Genomic DNA, 17,604 nt, shown 5'->3' on the forward strand with positions numbered 1-17,604 from the left:
CACTCCTTTCTGAGTAATAAAGAATTTAATTCACTTTTTATCTGTGTTATTCAGTTGTAGACCTCGGTGAAAACAGCCAAGTACAGTGTACGCCGCTAAGCGCTGTCAACTCATTACCTCTCCAAGTGATATTGCCGTGATATTGAATTCACATTTTAAACACCAAACTCTTCATCTGTAAGGCAAGGCAAGGCATTACCCGACTAAGGTACAGATTACACAAACGCCGAGTTGAGTTTAAATGTAAGATACACAGGAACACAAAACAATGGGTTGTCGGACTAACATCTGGAGCATTACGCCAAGGCCAAATGTGTCAGGAATGCAGACTTTTATCAAAAACAAAAACTAATTATAGCAAAAACTCGCGAAGCAAACTTAAACACGATAATGTAGCAATAATAGCATATAGTTGCAATAATGCATTTTATGCCATTTGAATAACTTCATTTTTATCGAATACTCTGTAAGTATAAAATATAACAAATAGTCAATATTAAAGAAGAGCAGTAGGCTACACAATCTAAAAGGTCGCGGAAAATTACACAAAAGTTGCTTAAATATGTGTCAGCGAATCAAAGAGATAATCTACATAATAACTGGCAGCCATGTGAAAGCCACTGTTGTCGTCTATTACTACCGCGTAATGTGTTTACTGGTCGAGGAAAAAACCCTTAAACATTTTTTCCGTCAGGGAAAACTGACGCAACTCGAGAGCCTATTGAACGGGTACTCCCGTTTGTCTACATCACACAGATCTACCAAAGAAACAGAAGGATCGGCGACTGTACTGTAGGTTGTCTAGTGCTTGTTATAATCCCCTGTGGGTACTAAGTCTGGAGAATCTGAGGGGGAAATCGGTTTGCAGAGAGCGGCTAGCCTCGCGGGGCGCACAGCCTGCACCGAAGTCTATCTGTGGAGGCAGCTGGCGCGTGCACCGACGAGACACGAGCCAGTGCTGCCCTCCGTGTACATGCTCTGTGATCTTACAAAAACAATATTCACCGTACTTAAAACTTAAAGATGCTTTCAGACACTTACCAAACCTTGTTGATGGCTTCTTCTACCTGTTTCATTAGATAATAACCAAAACGATACGGTGAGAGGGAAACAGGTCGGGGTTTTTTTCTGTTGATTTGTGTTGCTGTCAAGGACGAGGTGAAATCCCTGCGCTGGTCATCAGGCGGCTTCAGACACAAACAACAACGGGAGAGCAAATTACAAAAGGCAAAGACTAGGGGGAGGAGAACTCAATTTATTTCATAGTGTTCAAAAGGGCTCTCAGCCAAGAACTGTTGCCTTGGGTTCAGGGCTCTTCGTTTTGGTGTAATTTGTGGCAAACATTCCTATCTTAGCTTTATATAGCCTATCCTTCTTGGAACCTCGTGTGTGCTCCCAGTTCACCGGATTTTCCGTCCTCCGCCTTGTGAGATGTAAAAGGCGATCGGTAACGGGGCTGTGTTAAGCTAAATTCAAAAGCTGTAAAAGCAAAATGCACCTTTCACGGTACAGTACCTTGGTGGCGCCACGAAAAACGAAGAAATCTCTATTGGACTCAACCGCGAGCTTCTGTTCCAGAGTTACTTCAAATACTTTTCTCCCTCGCGCATAGAGAGAGCGCGAGGTGAGGAACAAATGTGTCAAATAACGGGACGTCTAAATGGAGTGACCGCATAGGTCAAGTTTGACACACTTTATTATTCATTCGCCTCTGTCCTCAGCTGCTCTTGAACGCCTCTTAACTACCGACTAATCAGAGCGCTGTCCACGGAGGCAATCCCCCAGGTGTTGCTTTTACAGCACATATGAAGCGCGGCTCTTCTGAAATGTCAAGTGCAATAACTGGGATGTCATCCCGAATTCCCCTTTCCCTTGTCAGCGTTTAACTCCCTAACTGTGTGCGGTACATATGTTGTTCGTTTAATCTACTGTGAAATAAGTAAAAAGTGATGCACGTTGTATGAACGTCGCCTTGCTACCTGCGCCTAGAGCCGGTAGCTCCGTGAGGTGTCCAGGTGTTAATCTCGGCTCGTGCACGCCTGTCTACATAATTAGAACGCAGCAGTCAGGACTGTTTTCCCCACGCGACAGTAACGGCTTGTTTGTTTTAATTCACCTGTCACATGTGCAGAGCCTCCTCAGCTCACCAAGACAGAGACTTAACTCAGACGTCTCTATCGCGCTGTTCATTTATGACACTATATGCGCGTGTTTATCTCAAACATGTTTAACCTGAAAACAACATTGCTATGCTACCCCAAGTGAGATGGATCAAAAGTGCATTTCAATGGAATATTCAGCGATATTCTGCTGCAATTGCCAACGCTGACGCTCTAATTCTAAAATAACACAACTCAATTGAAGATTAAAGCAAGACGTTCACACACAAACACACGCACACACACACACACACACACACACACACACACAGACAAGAAGCTCATGAATATATTAATATTATATTAAAGGATATTCAGTGTCGTGATTGTAGTTAATTTAACGTGATAACGGTAACAGCATTCGTGTGTTTCAAACGTACATCTTAAATGCTTTGTAATAATGTTAAGATAATACAGAAATTGAATGTACACGTATATATTTATTAAACATAGATATATTGGTGCATAATGAAGGCTGAATAAATTTAGACTTAAACTAAGGTGTGCATAGAGCAGACCACTCATGTTATTCATTCCCATTTAGGCCCTTTGATGTTTTTATTAGCCTATTCAAACATTTACTATGACCTATGTAATTCATTCACATAATGAGCAGAGTACTGAAAATGTAATGTAATCCATTATTTGACATATGGGGGGGGGGGGGGGGGGCTAATAGGCTGTATTGAATAATAAAGGATTGTAAAATTTTCAGTTGGTTTTCTCTCTCTTGTCTTACCAAAAAAACTTTTTGCTTACAATAGTTCATGTATAATTGCCAATACTGAGTGGTTTCAAATTCATCAAGACGTATTTTATTATACAAAAACAAAGATAACGTAATTCCCCTGACAGAAGTGTGCTCATTTTCTAATTTGGACTAGTACTTTCTCTTCTGCAGTGGCATGTCGTTTACATCTCAATTGGCACACCTACCATTTCTGATCTTTTAAAATGTGTAAAGTTAATATATAGGTTTTTCCCCCCCAAAAGTGTATAAGAAATAGCCTTACATGAAAAAAAAGCCAAATTAGTATATAATAAAAAAATACAATTAAATATTGCTTTAATATGCTACGGCATTCCTGTTTTATTGTTATTATTATTATTATTATTATTATTATTATTATTATTATTATTATTGCACATTTAACCCTTCAGCTCCATACTATTTAGGCTATTTCTGGTTTTACAACAGGCATGTAGCCAATTATAAGTGTAAATAACGCATAAAGAATAAATATAACTATTTAAAAGTGATTCTAATTGAAAATATATTATTGTCATGTTTATACCAAATCATGTAAACCGTGTTTGTGTTGGACACAGTGAATTGATCAGATGTGAAATCTGGTGTCTGCATGCTGTCCGCGTGCATTTCTCTACATCACGTCACATACACTTGTCACAACAACGGCAGCTTGTTGGGGAGCCTGACAAGCGCACACGCGCGCACACACACACACACAGACGTCATATAGTTATAGCGCTGGCTTATAAATGGGGTAAAGGGAGTAAAGCAATATGAGTACATTTTTGGTTCAGTCAGACCTCTCAAATCACCATTTACTTGTCATTTGCTTTTATTCATATATTCATATCACATATAAAATCAATTAAAAAATATAGGCTACAGCCTATGACAAAAATCTGCTCAGCAACCTCTTCTAGACCCCGACAAGTAGATATCCTCACCCGGCAGAGCTTTGGCGGGTGTACTAATATCCTTACTTCAGCCTACAGACTGGGCGACAAGACAGCTTAACGGACACCGGGACGAGCGCAAAGATACATCCAGGTCTCCTGTTACTGTTCCACGCGTCACTGGTAGAAATAAATGTTCTAAAACAAAGAACATGGCACAATTCTTATGATTTGCTGGTCATTTTGGTCACGAAATCGTGTTTAGTGGGCAAGCCTATAGTCTATTCTGTTCTTTTAGCATTGCTATTGATTTGTTTGTTTGTTTTGTGTCAGGGCATGTGTGATTGTTGAAAGGAATTCATATCAAAAAATTTTCATTTCATTCCCAGAATAATGCTTTGCTTTGTTGTGTTTTGCTTATTTACGTTAGTAAACAGTAGGCTATTTACCTTAGTAACAACACACCTTGTTTTTATTTTGTGTTTTAGAAAGTCTTGTAGATTCTTAGTGCTCAAGAAATTAGACTGGCAAAAAATAAAAATCTAATCTCATAATTTATGTTACATGCATTTTTTTCAATGTCATTTAAAAACAGTGTTGTTTACTCTAGTTTATGTAGCGAGTGCTATAACAGGCAGTTATTCATTTAACGTGCATTTCGTTTATCTGTTTAATCGATAAGAGAAGAACAATGTAGGCTATACATTATGTCTTATATGATAAAATACTATAAAATATTTTTGTTGATATAATTTATTTTATTTTAAAAAGTCATGTTACTTCTTCGAATTGATATTCATAACGTATTTATATCGAATCATATAATAAGGTTTATAGTCTGCAATTATCAGTTTTTACTCCAGAATGTATTTATTTGCAGATGTGTTCATTTTCACGTCTTACACTTAAAAAAATCTATTTAAACTTGTTTCCAGTTAATGTTTTATGTTCATTTTCTATTTTATTAACTAGGAAAAAACCGCTCACGTTGATAAAATAACCCCCACCCCCCTCTTTACTTTACTGGTACCTCACTTAATTCATCTGATGCAAAAAATTTGTCTGGAAATAAAATTTATGAACGTTCAAAACATAAATCGAGAAATCTGTGCCACGCGCAAGTCCGCGAAGCTACCGAACGGAATACAAAGAACTCTTACGAGAGCCATCGTAGGCGAGGGACGCAGCCGCCCTCTAGCGACGGTACAGATCAATAGCAGAACAATCGAACTATGCGTTTTAGTTTATCCCTATCCAATATCCAAGTAGCAAACTTAGTGCGTAATGGGCACTCGACTATCTTTTTGATATATATCAAATGTGTGTGTCAGTGTCTGCTTTTTTTCTTCTTTAGTAGGATGTTTGTGGTTAAAATCTCAAGGCCAAAACACTGTTAAAAACATTTCCCCAAGAAACAACTGCCATACTGTAAATAAGACACGAAACTAAACGTGGTATGGTTATTTGTTCTCATTCAATCGCTCCGATTTTCTAAATGTATCTTTTGTTTTTTATTGTTGGTCTATATCGAGCCCTTGCATGGGCTATAGTTTTCTACAGTCATATGCACGCGCTTTCAACATTTAAATTACAATTACTGAAGTATAACACCCCGCCCCCAAAAAGTTTATGTCTCTACTATTGTCTTTCACTTTTAAATTATTACATTGCCGGGGACATCTCAGCGACCTACAATTTCTTGTCCACGCTGGTAGCATTTATGCAGTCCATTACTGGGCTAGTCAAGATATGAAATCTTAAGAATGAAAAACGGTGTGCAGTTTCTCTGAAACGGCAAGTGACATCATTTTGGCAGTTATTTTAACGAAATTTGGATGTGAAGAACATGACCACACAGCCACTGGAGCAGAAAGGAGAGGACGAGGTAACAGAGCCTCAATAACCGCAAAATCACAACTTGCGTGAGATGAGATGCCTTACTGTTGTTTCTTTGTTCCTTTGCATGTAGGTTCCTAGGTCCTACTTAACGCTTCTGCAATCAGCACATACACAATACATTACCAAGTGATGTTTCATTATGGCATTTCAGCGGAATACTGAACTATGCGGTTGTTCCAATGCCCTTTTCCCAGACTCTCATCATTAGTAAACTAAGAACAGGAGTTGTGGGCGCGTGAAGAATGTCCTGCACAGTGCGCCACAGCAAATGTAGGGCAGGTGGAGAAACCAGGCCAGAGGCGGACACGGTATCGCTCTAAGTTTTGAACTAGGCCTACTCCATTAACGTGGAGTATTGCATCAAAGTATTCATTGAAATACAAAAATAATTTGTATTATATTGGACATTTAAACTGACTAAATAAATCAGTTTTCACGTCTTAAAACGTGTGTGTGTGTGATTTTTGTACGTAATCATGTTGTTTGGCTAGCCCACAATGTGGTATGATTACGTGTAATAGGCTCTTTGTGATTCACAGAGAAAGAGTGATCCAAAACTGTAAATAGTGTGAGTGATCCGGATTCGCCAAGCGATAATTCGGACAGTCGGTAAACGGTGTTTACAAACCTTTACCATTCCCAATTATTTTGTTGGTAGCTTATCTGAGTTACGAGATGCTGTTCTAAGTGGAAGACGGAGACGGACAGAAGGACGAGCAGTCAGCAAGACAGCCTGTTCGAGTTCCTTCTGCTGAAGAACTGGTTGGTGTCTTCACGGAGCGATTCTACCATCAGCCTCCGAGGACTCTTAAACTGTTACTGAAAATCTCCTCCGAAAACTCGGGGTTTTTTTTCAGAACTGATACAAAATTTATTTTTTAAGCGCGCGGTCGATGTGCATACTTTTAAAGCATAATGAATATAGTATTCATTATACAATGAAAACAGATGTTTTCTCGTTTCCTAAAACTAAAAGACATAGTATTAGCGCATTTAATTTTGAAGTCAAGGCTTTAACGCTGGTAATACTGATTTAGATTGGATCGCATTATTGTAGTCTACTTATTTTCAAAAATAAACCTAACTTGGAAGTTCTGGATTAGGTTAATAATTAAAATAGATGCGGAAATGTTATGTTTCAGGTCATAAACAGAGAGGGCTGTTAATTTAGTGAGCAAGATCGCACAATGATTCATTATCGAAATATTTCAGATGAGATGACTTGTAAAAACCTGTGAGCGTTCTGTAGAGAAAGCATAATTGCAGATACTCCCCATCTGCTAATATTAACCACGGAGACGTTTAATAGGCAAATGTATACCCTCAGCATATCTCTCTCCTTTACAGATGACTGTTTTAGAATGTTTTGAGAAAATATTTCTAAATCAATTATTTATCAATGCGCAAACGCACGCACGCACGCACACACCATTGAAGTCATAATTGAATCAGCCTATGTACAGCAGCAGTATAGGGTATGGCAGAACACCCAGTGAGAGGTAGAAGCACATAATGATTTAGCGTCAGGGAGTGTGACAGTATAAACCATGCATAGTAGTAGTATGGAAGAGTGTAGGAGTAGATTATAGACCTCTTAGTGCCTACAGGCCTTTGACACAAGTCTAATTTTACATAACACAGTTTGTTCTGTCACACTTCCCATGGTTACACCACTTCATTTCCTGCACTGCCACAATTCCTAATATTACACTACTACTACTCTACTGATACACATTCCAAATGGAATTCCTTGTCTATGGTTGCAAGGAATATGTAGATAAGCCATCTATACTATTACTATACTATTCTACTCACATTCCTTGTGATGTGACACTAATCAAGGTTGTGCTACAGCTACACATTCGCTGTAATGCCACAATCTGTAATATTATATTACTGCTACTCCCTGCACTGCCACAGTTACTGTAATGCTACCCCACTGCTAGATAAGGGTTATACTGCCACAATAGTTAATGTTACTGTAATGTCGCATAACTACTGTGCATTGTCTCTACTGCCAAACTCCCTTCTAAATTTTGCATCTTTTATTTTTTCTCTTGTGAGTAATTGCACTTGGTGCTATATTCTTGCTCAAAATAGCTTGATTTCGTTGTCCAAAACTTCCATAGTGTGTTTATGCTGATACACACTACCTGGAATGAGACGAGCAGGAAGCATCAGTAAAAAGCAAAGGAGGTATACGTAACAGGAATCGACGGGCACAGTTAGAGGAGTGGGAGGTCACCATAGGTGGAGTAAGAACTGTCAGTGACAGGAACAGGAGGTGTGCCTGTAAAGGAATGGAAGGTCTCAACTGGAGGAACAAAGAGCCACATTGGGGGGTGTAGGAGGTTACAGTGATAACTGCAGGAGGCACCACAAGGAACAGGATGTTACAGTGACAGGAAGTGCAGTTGTCAAGATAGGAAATTGGAGCTAACTGTGGAAGGAGCAGGAGGTGTTTGGAACAGAGGGTCACAGAGGGAGGAGCAGGAGGGTCACTGTAACAGGATCAGAAGGCGTTAGTGACAGGGACAGAGGGTTGCAGTGGGAGGGGCAGGAGGTCCTGTGTCACACTTCGGCCTCACAGTGCAGAACAGGAGCTTTTAAAAACGGAGGGAGTGGAAAGCTCCAGCAGATTGTGTGAGAATTGTCTTTAATCCCCATAAGCACTATGACGGCAGCTGCTGGGTACAGATGGGGGGGTGGGGGTGGGCAATGACCCTCTTCTGAAAAAGAACAGCATCGCCTCTGTGGACTGAACACAGTAGCAGAAAGAAAAAAACACAAATACATATATATTATCCTAGAGCTGGGCTGTTATTCAAGTACAGGCCCATAACACACATAGACACAAACACACACCAACACGCACACACACGACCACACATAAGCATGTACATACACTGTAATGAAGGATTGTGTGTTCTCTAACTTCTGGTTTGCATTCTGTTTACAACCAGAGATGAGGCTTACAAGTTGTCCGAGATTTTATCCTTTAATTAGTATATCCTTTATTCATTCAGTGAGAAGTAAGTGCACAAGTGCATCAACAGTTAGAACTCCTCTCTTATCCAACATGTAAGATATATTTATTCAATTTCATTCGTTAATTATTATCAACGATATCACTTCAATTGCCAAATTCATTGAAAGGCAGAGTAGCCTGTTTCAGCAACCTTTATCAAAAGGTACAATTCACAACCAGGTTAAAATGAACAGATTTTTAAAATTACAACAAGTAGTCAACACCTAATCTGAAGATTGAGATTCACTTACCTTAACAAACAATGAAGGTTGCAGACACAGAGTTAAAGTCACAAAAGAAATGAATGAAAGAAGATACTAAACTACTGCTTGTCTCTGCCAAGGTAATCCCAAAACAATGCCAATAGTACCAAAATTCCACAACCAACAGAATGCAGAATATTCTATTAAGACCAGTCATTAAATGTAGAATGCCAGACATAGATGGAAGACTCAGACACCAACTCCCAACTAGAAAAATCCCCAAAAAAGTCAAGGCCAAATTCTATGTAGGCTTAAGAGGGGGAGGGATACTCCTTCTTCTCCTGGCCCATGCACACCTAATGATCAGGGGAGTATACAATAAATACTTGATGTCTTCCCTTATATATTATGATTGGTTCATGTCAAACTACAATAAAACATAATCTTTTTAAGCTTACATTAACCCTCTCATGGTGAGCATTAATATGACAATAAATATTATGGATTTTAAGATCTTTTTGGGAACGGCAGCTTTGGCTACATCGTGAAACCAAATTGTATTAAAAAATACTGTTTAATATAAGCAGAGAATCTTTAATTTGACCACATGTGAACGGTTTGATTACAAATTTAAAATTGTGCCAAGATCAAGAAAAAAAAAACATTATGGAGCTCATAGTAGATACTGTACGCAGGCAGAAAACTATCTTTCAAAGTGCACAATTAAGACATAGTGTTGTATGCAATAAGATGTTGATACATCTCAATGGCGATGGAACCAGATATTGACCGTATAACAGCTCAAGAGACCTTTTTCCAGAACTCTGGGGGCTCTCTTAGCTAGAATACTGAGTTCTGAGCACATACTGAACACTGCACCTGGAAATCTTAAGCATCTTTTCAATTATCACGGGGAATAACCTTCTTGCCACAATTATGTTTACTTGGATCCACCTATCTAACTCTTTTTTCTTTGACATCTTTGCCATATTTCTTCCAACTTTAGTGTCTTTTTTACATGCACTACAGGCTAAAGGTATTAGGCAAGCCGTAGTTAAAAAAACAAACAAAAAAACACGAGTTAAATAAATGAGTTAGGGTGAAAATCTTGATCCCAGCACATTCCAGAATCTGAATACGTTGTTGCACTTTGTTTCTCCCTGAATTTGGCAATAGGCTATTGTTAAAATGCATAGGACTACACAAATAACTTTAAGGTTTACCAGTTCTGGATAATAAGGTTAAGGTTGGCAGTAATTATCCAGAACTGCTGAAAAATCACAGAAAGCATTAAAAACAGAGGAAATTGTGGAAAAAAGTCAGAGAATCTGTGACATCTGGGACTTCTGTGAGAAACAACCTGCCTTGCTCATCAGTTTCAGATTTATCATCATGAAAGTTTAGTTTTCTCATTATCATGTTATATTATTGGGAAGGGGGGGGGGGTTGTAACGACCCTATCCCCCCGTAAATTACACCCTTGTTAATAATTGTGAATAAATACAATAGAATGTATTTGTTCATCCTCTATAAACAATGTAACACAAAAGCCCAACTAACTTATACCGGCCAGAAATTTATGTAGGAATCAAAAATATCCTTCATGTCTGGGAAAATCAAACAAATACACTTAAACTAAAAATAATCAAAAAACCTGGGAAGCAAACTGTCCTTTTAAAGGGTCAGAGAACAGTTTTCTAGTTTTTAACCATACTGGTGTGAAAAAAATGCAACCTGATTGTAAACAGTGAAATACAAAATGTATTTAAATATAAGATGTATTGAATAATTGATTGACTCACTTGCCCAATAGTATGATGCTATGACTATGACAATGATGTACCTGGATCACTTTTATTTTTAAAACCAATTATTTTATTATTTATACATAGCTGAATACCAATCCGAGCCAGCAGTAGAGGTTTTGGTATAATTTAGAATAGATAGAGAGTGGTATATGAAAATGCATTTCTCTTTTTAATGGATATAAATTGCCTTTCTGGTGTTGCTTTTAAAGCTGGTCTGTTTTAATGTTGTAAACGCAAGTGTGAATTTCTTTTTTTTAACTGAAAGGCAATCCAATTGAATAGTGGCAAAAAGAGCTTTGCCAATTTCTTTCTCAGAAGTCACCGCTTTCCGGCTTTTATCTATAACTGTAATATTTGTTTTCTTTAAACCCAGACCCTTTTAACCAACAGAGTGTAGTTTCCTTTAAAGCTGGAAGCCTTTTGACCAGTAAAATACAGTGTTCTGCCAGATTGTAGCCTTTGCACTAACATTATCAGAATCATACAGCTCTTGGGAAAGCCGCTTGAGAGCAAATGCTTAGGAATTTCTGGAAAAAAACCCTGTCTTTTAAAGTGCCAAAAGAGGGATATAATAGTGGTTATAAGACATATTTTTATCATCCTGCTGCTGTAAGATGAATCATTTCTTTCAAAAGGTGCTTTGTCCTCGTGATAATTCCATTAACCTCTTCATGGTTTGCACCAGGGATATGTAGGTTAACACAATCAGATGCAGAAGTGACACAGTACAGTGGGGTAAATTCAGCTCGCTGAAGTACAAATGATGCCCTCAGCGCTTCAACACACACCGTGCTCAGCTCTCTGTACATTGTGACACGTACATATTGAGCTCTCTGTACATACATGAGGTGCCAAGTGCAAATAAATAAAGAATAACAAATATGCATTTCCTGCTCATACTGAATGTTAAATATCACTGTCACTCGACAATATTGCATTTCTTCTATAGCTGTGAGGTTCAAAATTACAGTAATAATGTCTATTTATTCATTAATAAATATTTGGTTACAAACGTGTAACTGAAATAATTAAACACCATTTAAGTAAATATAATAAATGTAAGTAATATTTTGAATATTTGTGTAAAGATTAGGCCTAATTCAACAATGTCAATGACAGACATTGATTCGCTTGGCAGGACATTATTTTACAGGTTAATGGAAAATGATGATATTGTCATGTGGATGAAAACTTGTCTTGTCTTGAAATGCACAAAAGGTTTCATGTACCCTGCTGAGCTGGTTTATGTTTTAAAAACATCATTGCACAAATTAATTTTAGTTCATTGATTTCCATTTCTTGTTTGTTCAAATGCCAACTATTAGCACCTGGGTTGTTATTTGACTTTGTTTCAGCAGTTAAGCAAATGCTTTGACAAACATTTAATTACTACCTTTTTGTTTCATAGATGCATTGGGTAAAAAGGGTTCGTTGTTTAGATTTTTGCATGAATGATTTTGGAAAACCATGCCAATTGTTTAATTGTTTTAAAAAGAAAAACAATTTCTATGTTAACAGAATTATGCAGGAAGTGCTCAGCTATGCTCACCTTTCTATACATGTGTGTATTTCAACAGCCTAAAAATTGAACTGGAATATCTCAACTGTGCAATTTCTTTATTTCCCATTTTAAGACATGACAGGCTATGGATTTAATGATAATCCAGTCTTTAAATAATTTGTATTGTGTAAATTGTAACTTAATAAAAGGAAATTGTAAAAATAATGCATTTAAAAATAAGGAAGCTGTCCAATCTCTTGCGGATACAAATTGTGTTTCTGTTTTGTGTTTCTGTTTTTATGTGTGTGTGTGTGTGTAGGTGTGTGTGTGTGTGTGTGTGTGCGCAAGCGCATATGTGTGTGCGTACATGTCAGTTTGGTTTTGCGTTGTGTATAAATTTGAAACAGTGAGACTGTTTATTCCCTACTAAGCCCTCTGGTGAATGGACTCTTTGTCTTCTATTTTGCTCGCTCAGGAAATATCTGCTATTTCTGGTCCTGGGAGACCTAATACTCTGATCACCTGATCAAACTGAAACAAACACATGGAGCTAACATAGAACCTGAGCTCTTTCAGACTCACATATATATCTGGACAATCTCATCCTTCATCCTTTGCTCACCCTCTACTACCTTATATCCTTTTTTTTTTTTTTTTACAACAACAGGCAATAACACAGCTTTACATCAAAGATTAGGCATGATGTAAAAGTTATGTTCACAGGGATTTCATAAACAGCTATCAAGTATTTCATATAATAATAGTCCTATTTTTGAGCATAAAATATAGTATATAGCCTATATAGTTACTTGTATATGGCATTCTTTGCCCATCTTTATCAAGGGCACTGCACTGTGTCCAAAGAGACATTTAGCAGGTTATCTCAGCTGAAGACATCTTTACATTTATAATCTGCAAGACTGGCCTCCAAGCCACTGCTCACTGATGGAATATGAGTGAATTGACAGTCAACAAGATAGATCAGCTGACCTTTTGTGAATGGAAGGGTCAAGAAAGGTCAAATATGTGACTTACCCAGACCTGTATTAGAGACTTGTAGGATACTATTCAGTATCATTTATAAAATATGTCATTATGCAGAACCAAGCACTGCACACATTAATCACCAAATGACTTCTTTGGTTGATAAGGTTTCTAAGGTTTCAAGATCTGTTATGAAAGGAGATGAGTGGCATTTTTCAGATTAGCATGGATATAATGCATGTTTGATGCTTGTGACTGGGGAGAATCTTATGTAATAAGCTCTCTCAGTCTCTCTCCCTCTCTCTCTCTCTCTCTCTCTCTCATACGCACACACATAAACTCTTTCTCTCTGTCTGTCACTTTTTCTCTCCCCCTCTTTCTCTGAAAGTGTCAAAAAAAAAACATGGAGAGTGAGATGGGTGACTGCTGATTACAGATGTTACTCAGATTATGACTGTATGGGCTGTGGGTAATTATCCCAAGGAGACAGACAGAACAGAAGGACAGTGTTTGTAATGGGACTGGCTGAGATATGTGTGGGAGTTCCAGGTTTGATAGAGTGGGCTGTGGAAGAGGCACTCAGGGCATGAGAGAGAGGGGCTCTCAGTCCAGACATCCCTCACACTGAGGTCACTTCCTTTGTAAGTTCTGTTGCCCTCAAAACTGGGGTGTACAAATGAGCAGGTAGAGATCACATAGAATGGTGGCATATCACTCTGCACACATACAGGAAATACGTCCCTCTAACACATGGACAGGGGGAAGGTATCTGACACACAGATGGCAGAAAGATATCTGACGCACAGACAGCAGAAATATGTCTGGCACACAGGCAGGAGAAAGATATTTCTTGGCACAAAGACAACAAAGGGTGCATCCATCCATCCATTCATTCATCTATTATCTATACTGACTTATTCCTGGGCAGGGTCACAGAGGGAGCTAGAGCCTTTTCCAGCATGCACTGGGCGAGAGGCAGGAATACACCCTGGACAGGTCGCCAATCTATGGCAGGGCACAGACCATTCATTCACACACTCATACAAAAGGTGCAGATCACTGTAAATTCAAAATGCGGACCATTACAGTTCATCAAACTGTTAAGGTTAATTAATGTTTTGCTTCCAATTTATTATTATTATTATTATTATTATTATTATTTAAAGCAAATATTTATCTTCATTCATTCTCCCTATCTGAAAAGGTTATTTGTTGATTTTTATTATTTGTCCAGCTTAGCTCTTCAAAGCCCTCCTTCAGTAGAGTGTAGACAAGTACAAAGAAGATGTCCCAAACATGTGTTTCACTCTACAGACCACTGGCAGAGCTCCACAGCCATTGTTTTGGAGGAGTGCGCCTCCTGAACGGCTGCTGTAGGCAGGCTTCAGGCATCAAATGGCCATAGGTGTCGCTCTTGGACAAAGGGATGGGAACAGCCCTCTGGAATGCCACCCTGGGCAATTTGATGACTGAATGCTGGCCACAGCCACCGCTGTTAAAGCTTCAGCTCGGAGACAGCCTCAATTCACTGAAAACCAGTGCTTTAGCAGAACACGCCACACCATGCCACTCTTTAAATGCAAAGAGAGTGAAAAGATCTGAAGTCTCAGCAAATTGCTTTGTCACACATTGCCTGAAAGAGGAGTGGTGGCCTTAACTTTCCTCTTAAAGACACATTTCAAACAGTAGAAGTCCTTAGAGATAGCGAGCTGGAAATACACACCGCTGTTGAATGCAGCTTTGCCTTCAGTATTCTTTCAATAGCATTGAATAAGAGAGCAGAGTGGAAGAGAGAAATGGAGTAATGCATAGAGCTTCAACCTGCTCTTCAAAGTATGCGAGGAGCAAGTTTGAGCCTCAGGCTAGTGTGTATATTATTTATAGTGAGGTACTTCTTCTAAAGTCAGGGGTCTCAGTAAGGGACCTTAAAAAAAACAGCCAAGACAGAATCCTTCACACAGGGGAAAATAAATTGAACACACAGCACTACTACAATAGTGCGCTGTGTAGCATTCGCATGTGTGCTGCTACCATTAGCACCATGAGTTGTGCTGTTACAATAACCTCAGACACAGTGTTACTACCATTTACATACTGTGCTACTACAATAACCTCAATAAGTTCACGCAATATGCTCCTGCAATAACCTCACACACTGTGCTAATTCAAAAAACACACACTGTGTTACGACAACAACCTTGCACACTGTGCTACTACAGTGAACTCACACGCTGGGGTACTACAGTAACCTCGCACATTGTGCTACTACAATAACCTCATGCACAGTGTTACCGTACTCTGCTGCAATAATACCCTCACCAGCTCTTACTACAATGCCTTCATGTAATACCCTACAACTGCAATAATAGCACATCTACAAGTCTTACACACTGTGTCAGGTATTTTTTCCACAGCAGTAGCTCTCAGTATGTGGTGAAAGACGTATATTTTTTTGTGGGCGCTTGCAGATGGAAACACTCATTGGTATGCATGCCCTTAGCCACTAGGCATGCCCAGGCTGCCTTGAGTGGTCCTCTTAGCACCATGGCTATGTGACTTACTCCTACAGTACCTGCAGGAACAAGGACATCACAAAGCTGGGAGAAACTTACTCAACACCAAGACCTGTGTCTCACACCAGTGAGTAACTCCATCCATCCATTTTCTCAACTGTTTACTCCTGGCCAGGGTCACAGGGGGACTGGAGCATCTCCCATCAGACACTGGGTGAAAGGCAGGAATACACCCTGGACAGCTCACCAATCCATTGCAGGGCCCTCACACCATTCATCCCTTGTAGACCCAAGCTAATCTAACCTGCATGTCTTTGGACCTGTGGGAGGAAACACACACAAACACCGAGAAAACCTGCAAACTCCACACAGAAAGGCCCTCAGCTGAATTCTGACTCGGTACCTTCCTGCTGTGAGGCGACGTTGCTGCTCACTGCACCACCATTCCACCCTGATGAGTAACTCCCTAATACATATTCAGAATGCCACTTATGGAAACTTACAACCAAGACTATATCCAAGTCTATTTTCATGCGTTACCCATTTATGCTAACGACCATTTCTACTCATGTAAACATTTCACGCAAGGGTTCGACAGCAGTGCCCCACATGGGAATCAAACCGGTTGCGTTAAGATATTAAGCTCAATTTTATGATTGCAATAAGCATGATCATATGGACACAGAATTAGTAAGGGCCACCAGGTTTATCATACCTGTAAGAAACTGTTTGCATGTGTGTGTGAACTGATATGCTGTGAAATTACCTGAGGGAACAATCACAAAAACCCAGTGAATCTGACTGAATAAAGACATTCAGCATCTCTATGAATCTGACAGTTTCGTAAATAGTTGAAACTGTCTGGCTTCATGTTGCTGTCAAAGTGTTGCTGGTGGGTTAAGTTCTTAAGCGATACAGTAGTTAAAACTGAAATTCTTTTAAGACAGATAATGTGAGAGGAGAGGATAACATTAATATAATGTCATTTCCACAACTAAAGCCCAACATTAGATTGATGTTCACATAACATCTGCTTCTGCCTGTCATTCTAGTTAAACTGCATTTATTCGGTCTATTATTTGAACCTTCAAATCTGCAATATATGAGGAAGATGGCTTGTGATTATATGATTGCATCACTGTATTAAAGAATTAAGACGTTCTTGTTAAGATTAATCCTACATGCATTTTAATTCTGATTGGCAAGCATCCAAAACAGAAATAGAAAAAAAAAAAAAAACTCAGCAGAGAGATTTCCAATCATCTCTGCACTGTTGCCCAAAGCCACTGGCGCCACCTTCTGGACAAAAGGCTTAAATCACCATACTGACATTTCAACCCTATCCCACCTCTGGACAGTCCCATTCCAGTCACTCTCCCTTTATGCTGTCACAGGTCCGGACCTCATGCTCATCAATGCCCTGACTTGGACCACATGACCTATTCTCCTTAAGCTGTTTCCAGGGGCTGAGAAAATTATTTCCGTACTAACACATGGATGTGGTCGAGAAACCCCAGCTAAAGAGCAGGAGCTGGGGGGTCTGCTGTGGAACAACCTACTGTAAACAGTGTTCATATACTGTAAATGTTGCAGTAAATGCTTTAATGCACCTTCTATCCTATTGTGCTGCTTAAGGCTTGAGCATTATTGTGGTTCTAATTCTTCTCACACTTAATTATTGTCCTCTTGTGCATTTCCAGAGATAGCATCCTGTCTGTACGCACTATAATCTGAGGCTCAAACAAATAGGATGGAAAACAAATCTTGAATCTAATTAAACTAAAATGTAGTGTGGAGAAGAAATGAAAAGAAAAAGACGAACAGAAGGCAAAATAAGAAGTCCACAAAAGTGGCAGTGCGTTCAT

The 17,604-nt window shown here is 39.0% G+C and overlaps 1 protein-coding gene across 5 annotated transcripts in view; it reads right to left on the reverse strand.

Moving 5' to 3' along the window:
* Nucleotides 1-1,294, reverse strand: part of sox5 (SRY-box transcription factor 5) — a 169,696-nt gene extending 168,402 nt beyond the window's left edge. For 3 of the 5 annotated variants that reach the window (XM_035427275.1, XM_035427273.1, XM_035427272.1), the window contains exon 1: nucleotides 1,042-1,294. In XM_035427275.1, coding sequence (XP_035283166.1) covers nucleotides 1,042-1,076 — 35 coding nt within the window. In that variant the 5' untranslated portion in view covers nucleotides 1,077-1,294. The remainder of the gene's footprint in view (nucleotides 1-1,041) is intronic. The other 2 variants (XM_035427274.1, XM_035427271.1) reach the window with 1 other exon arrangement.
* Nucleotides 1,295-17,604: the final 16,310 nt, after the last annotated feature.

This window comes from Anguilla anguilla, chromosome 7 (genome assembly GCF_013347855.1).
Source record: "Anguilla anguilla isolate fAngAng1 chromosome 7, fAngAng1.pri, whole genome shotgun sequence".
NCBI lineage: Eukaryota > Metazoa > Chordata > Actinopteri > Anguilliformes > Anguillidae > Anguilla > Anguilla anguilla.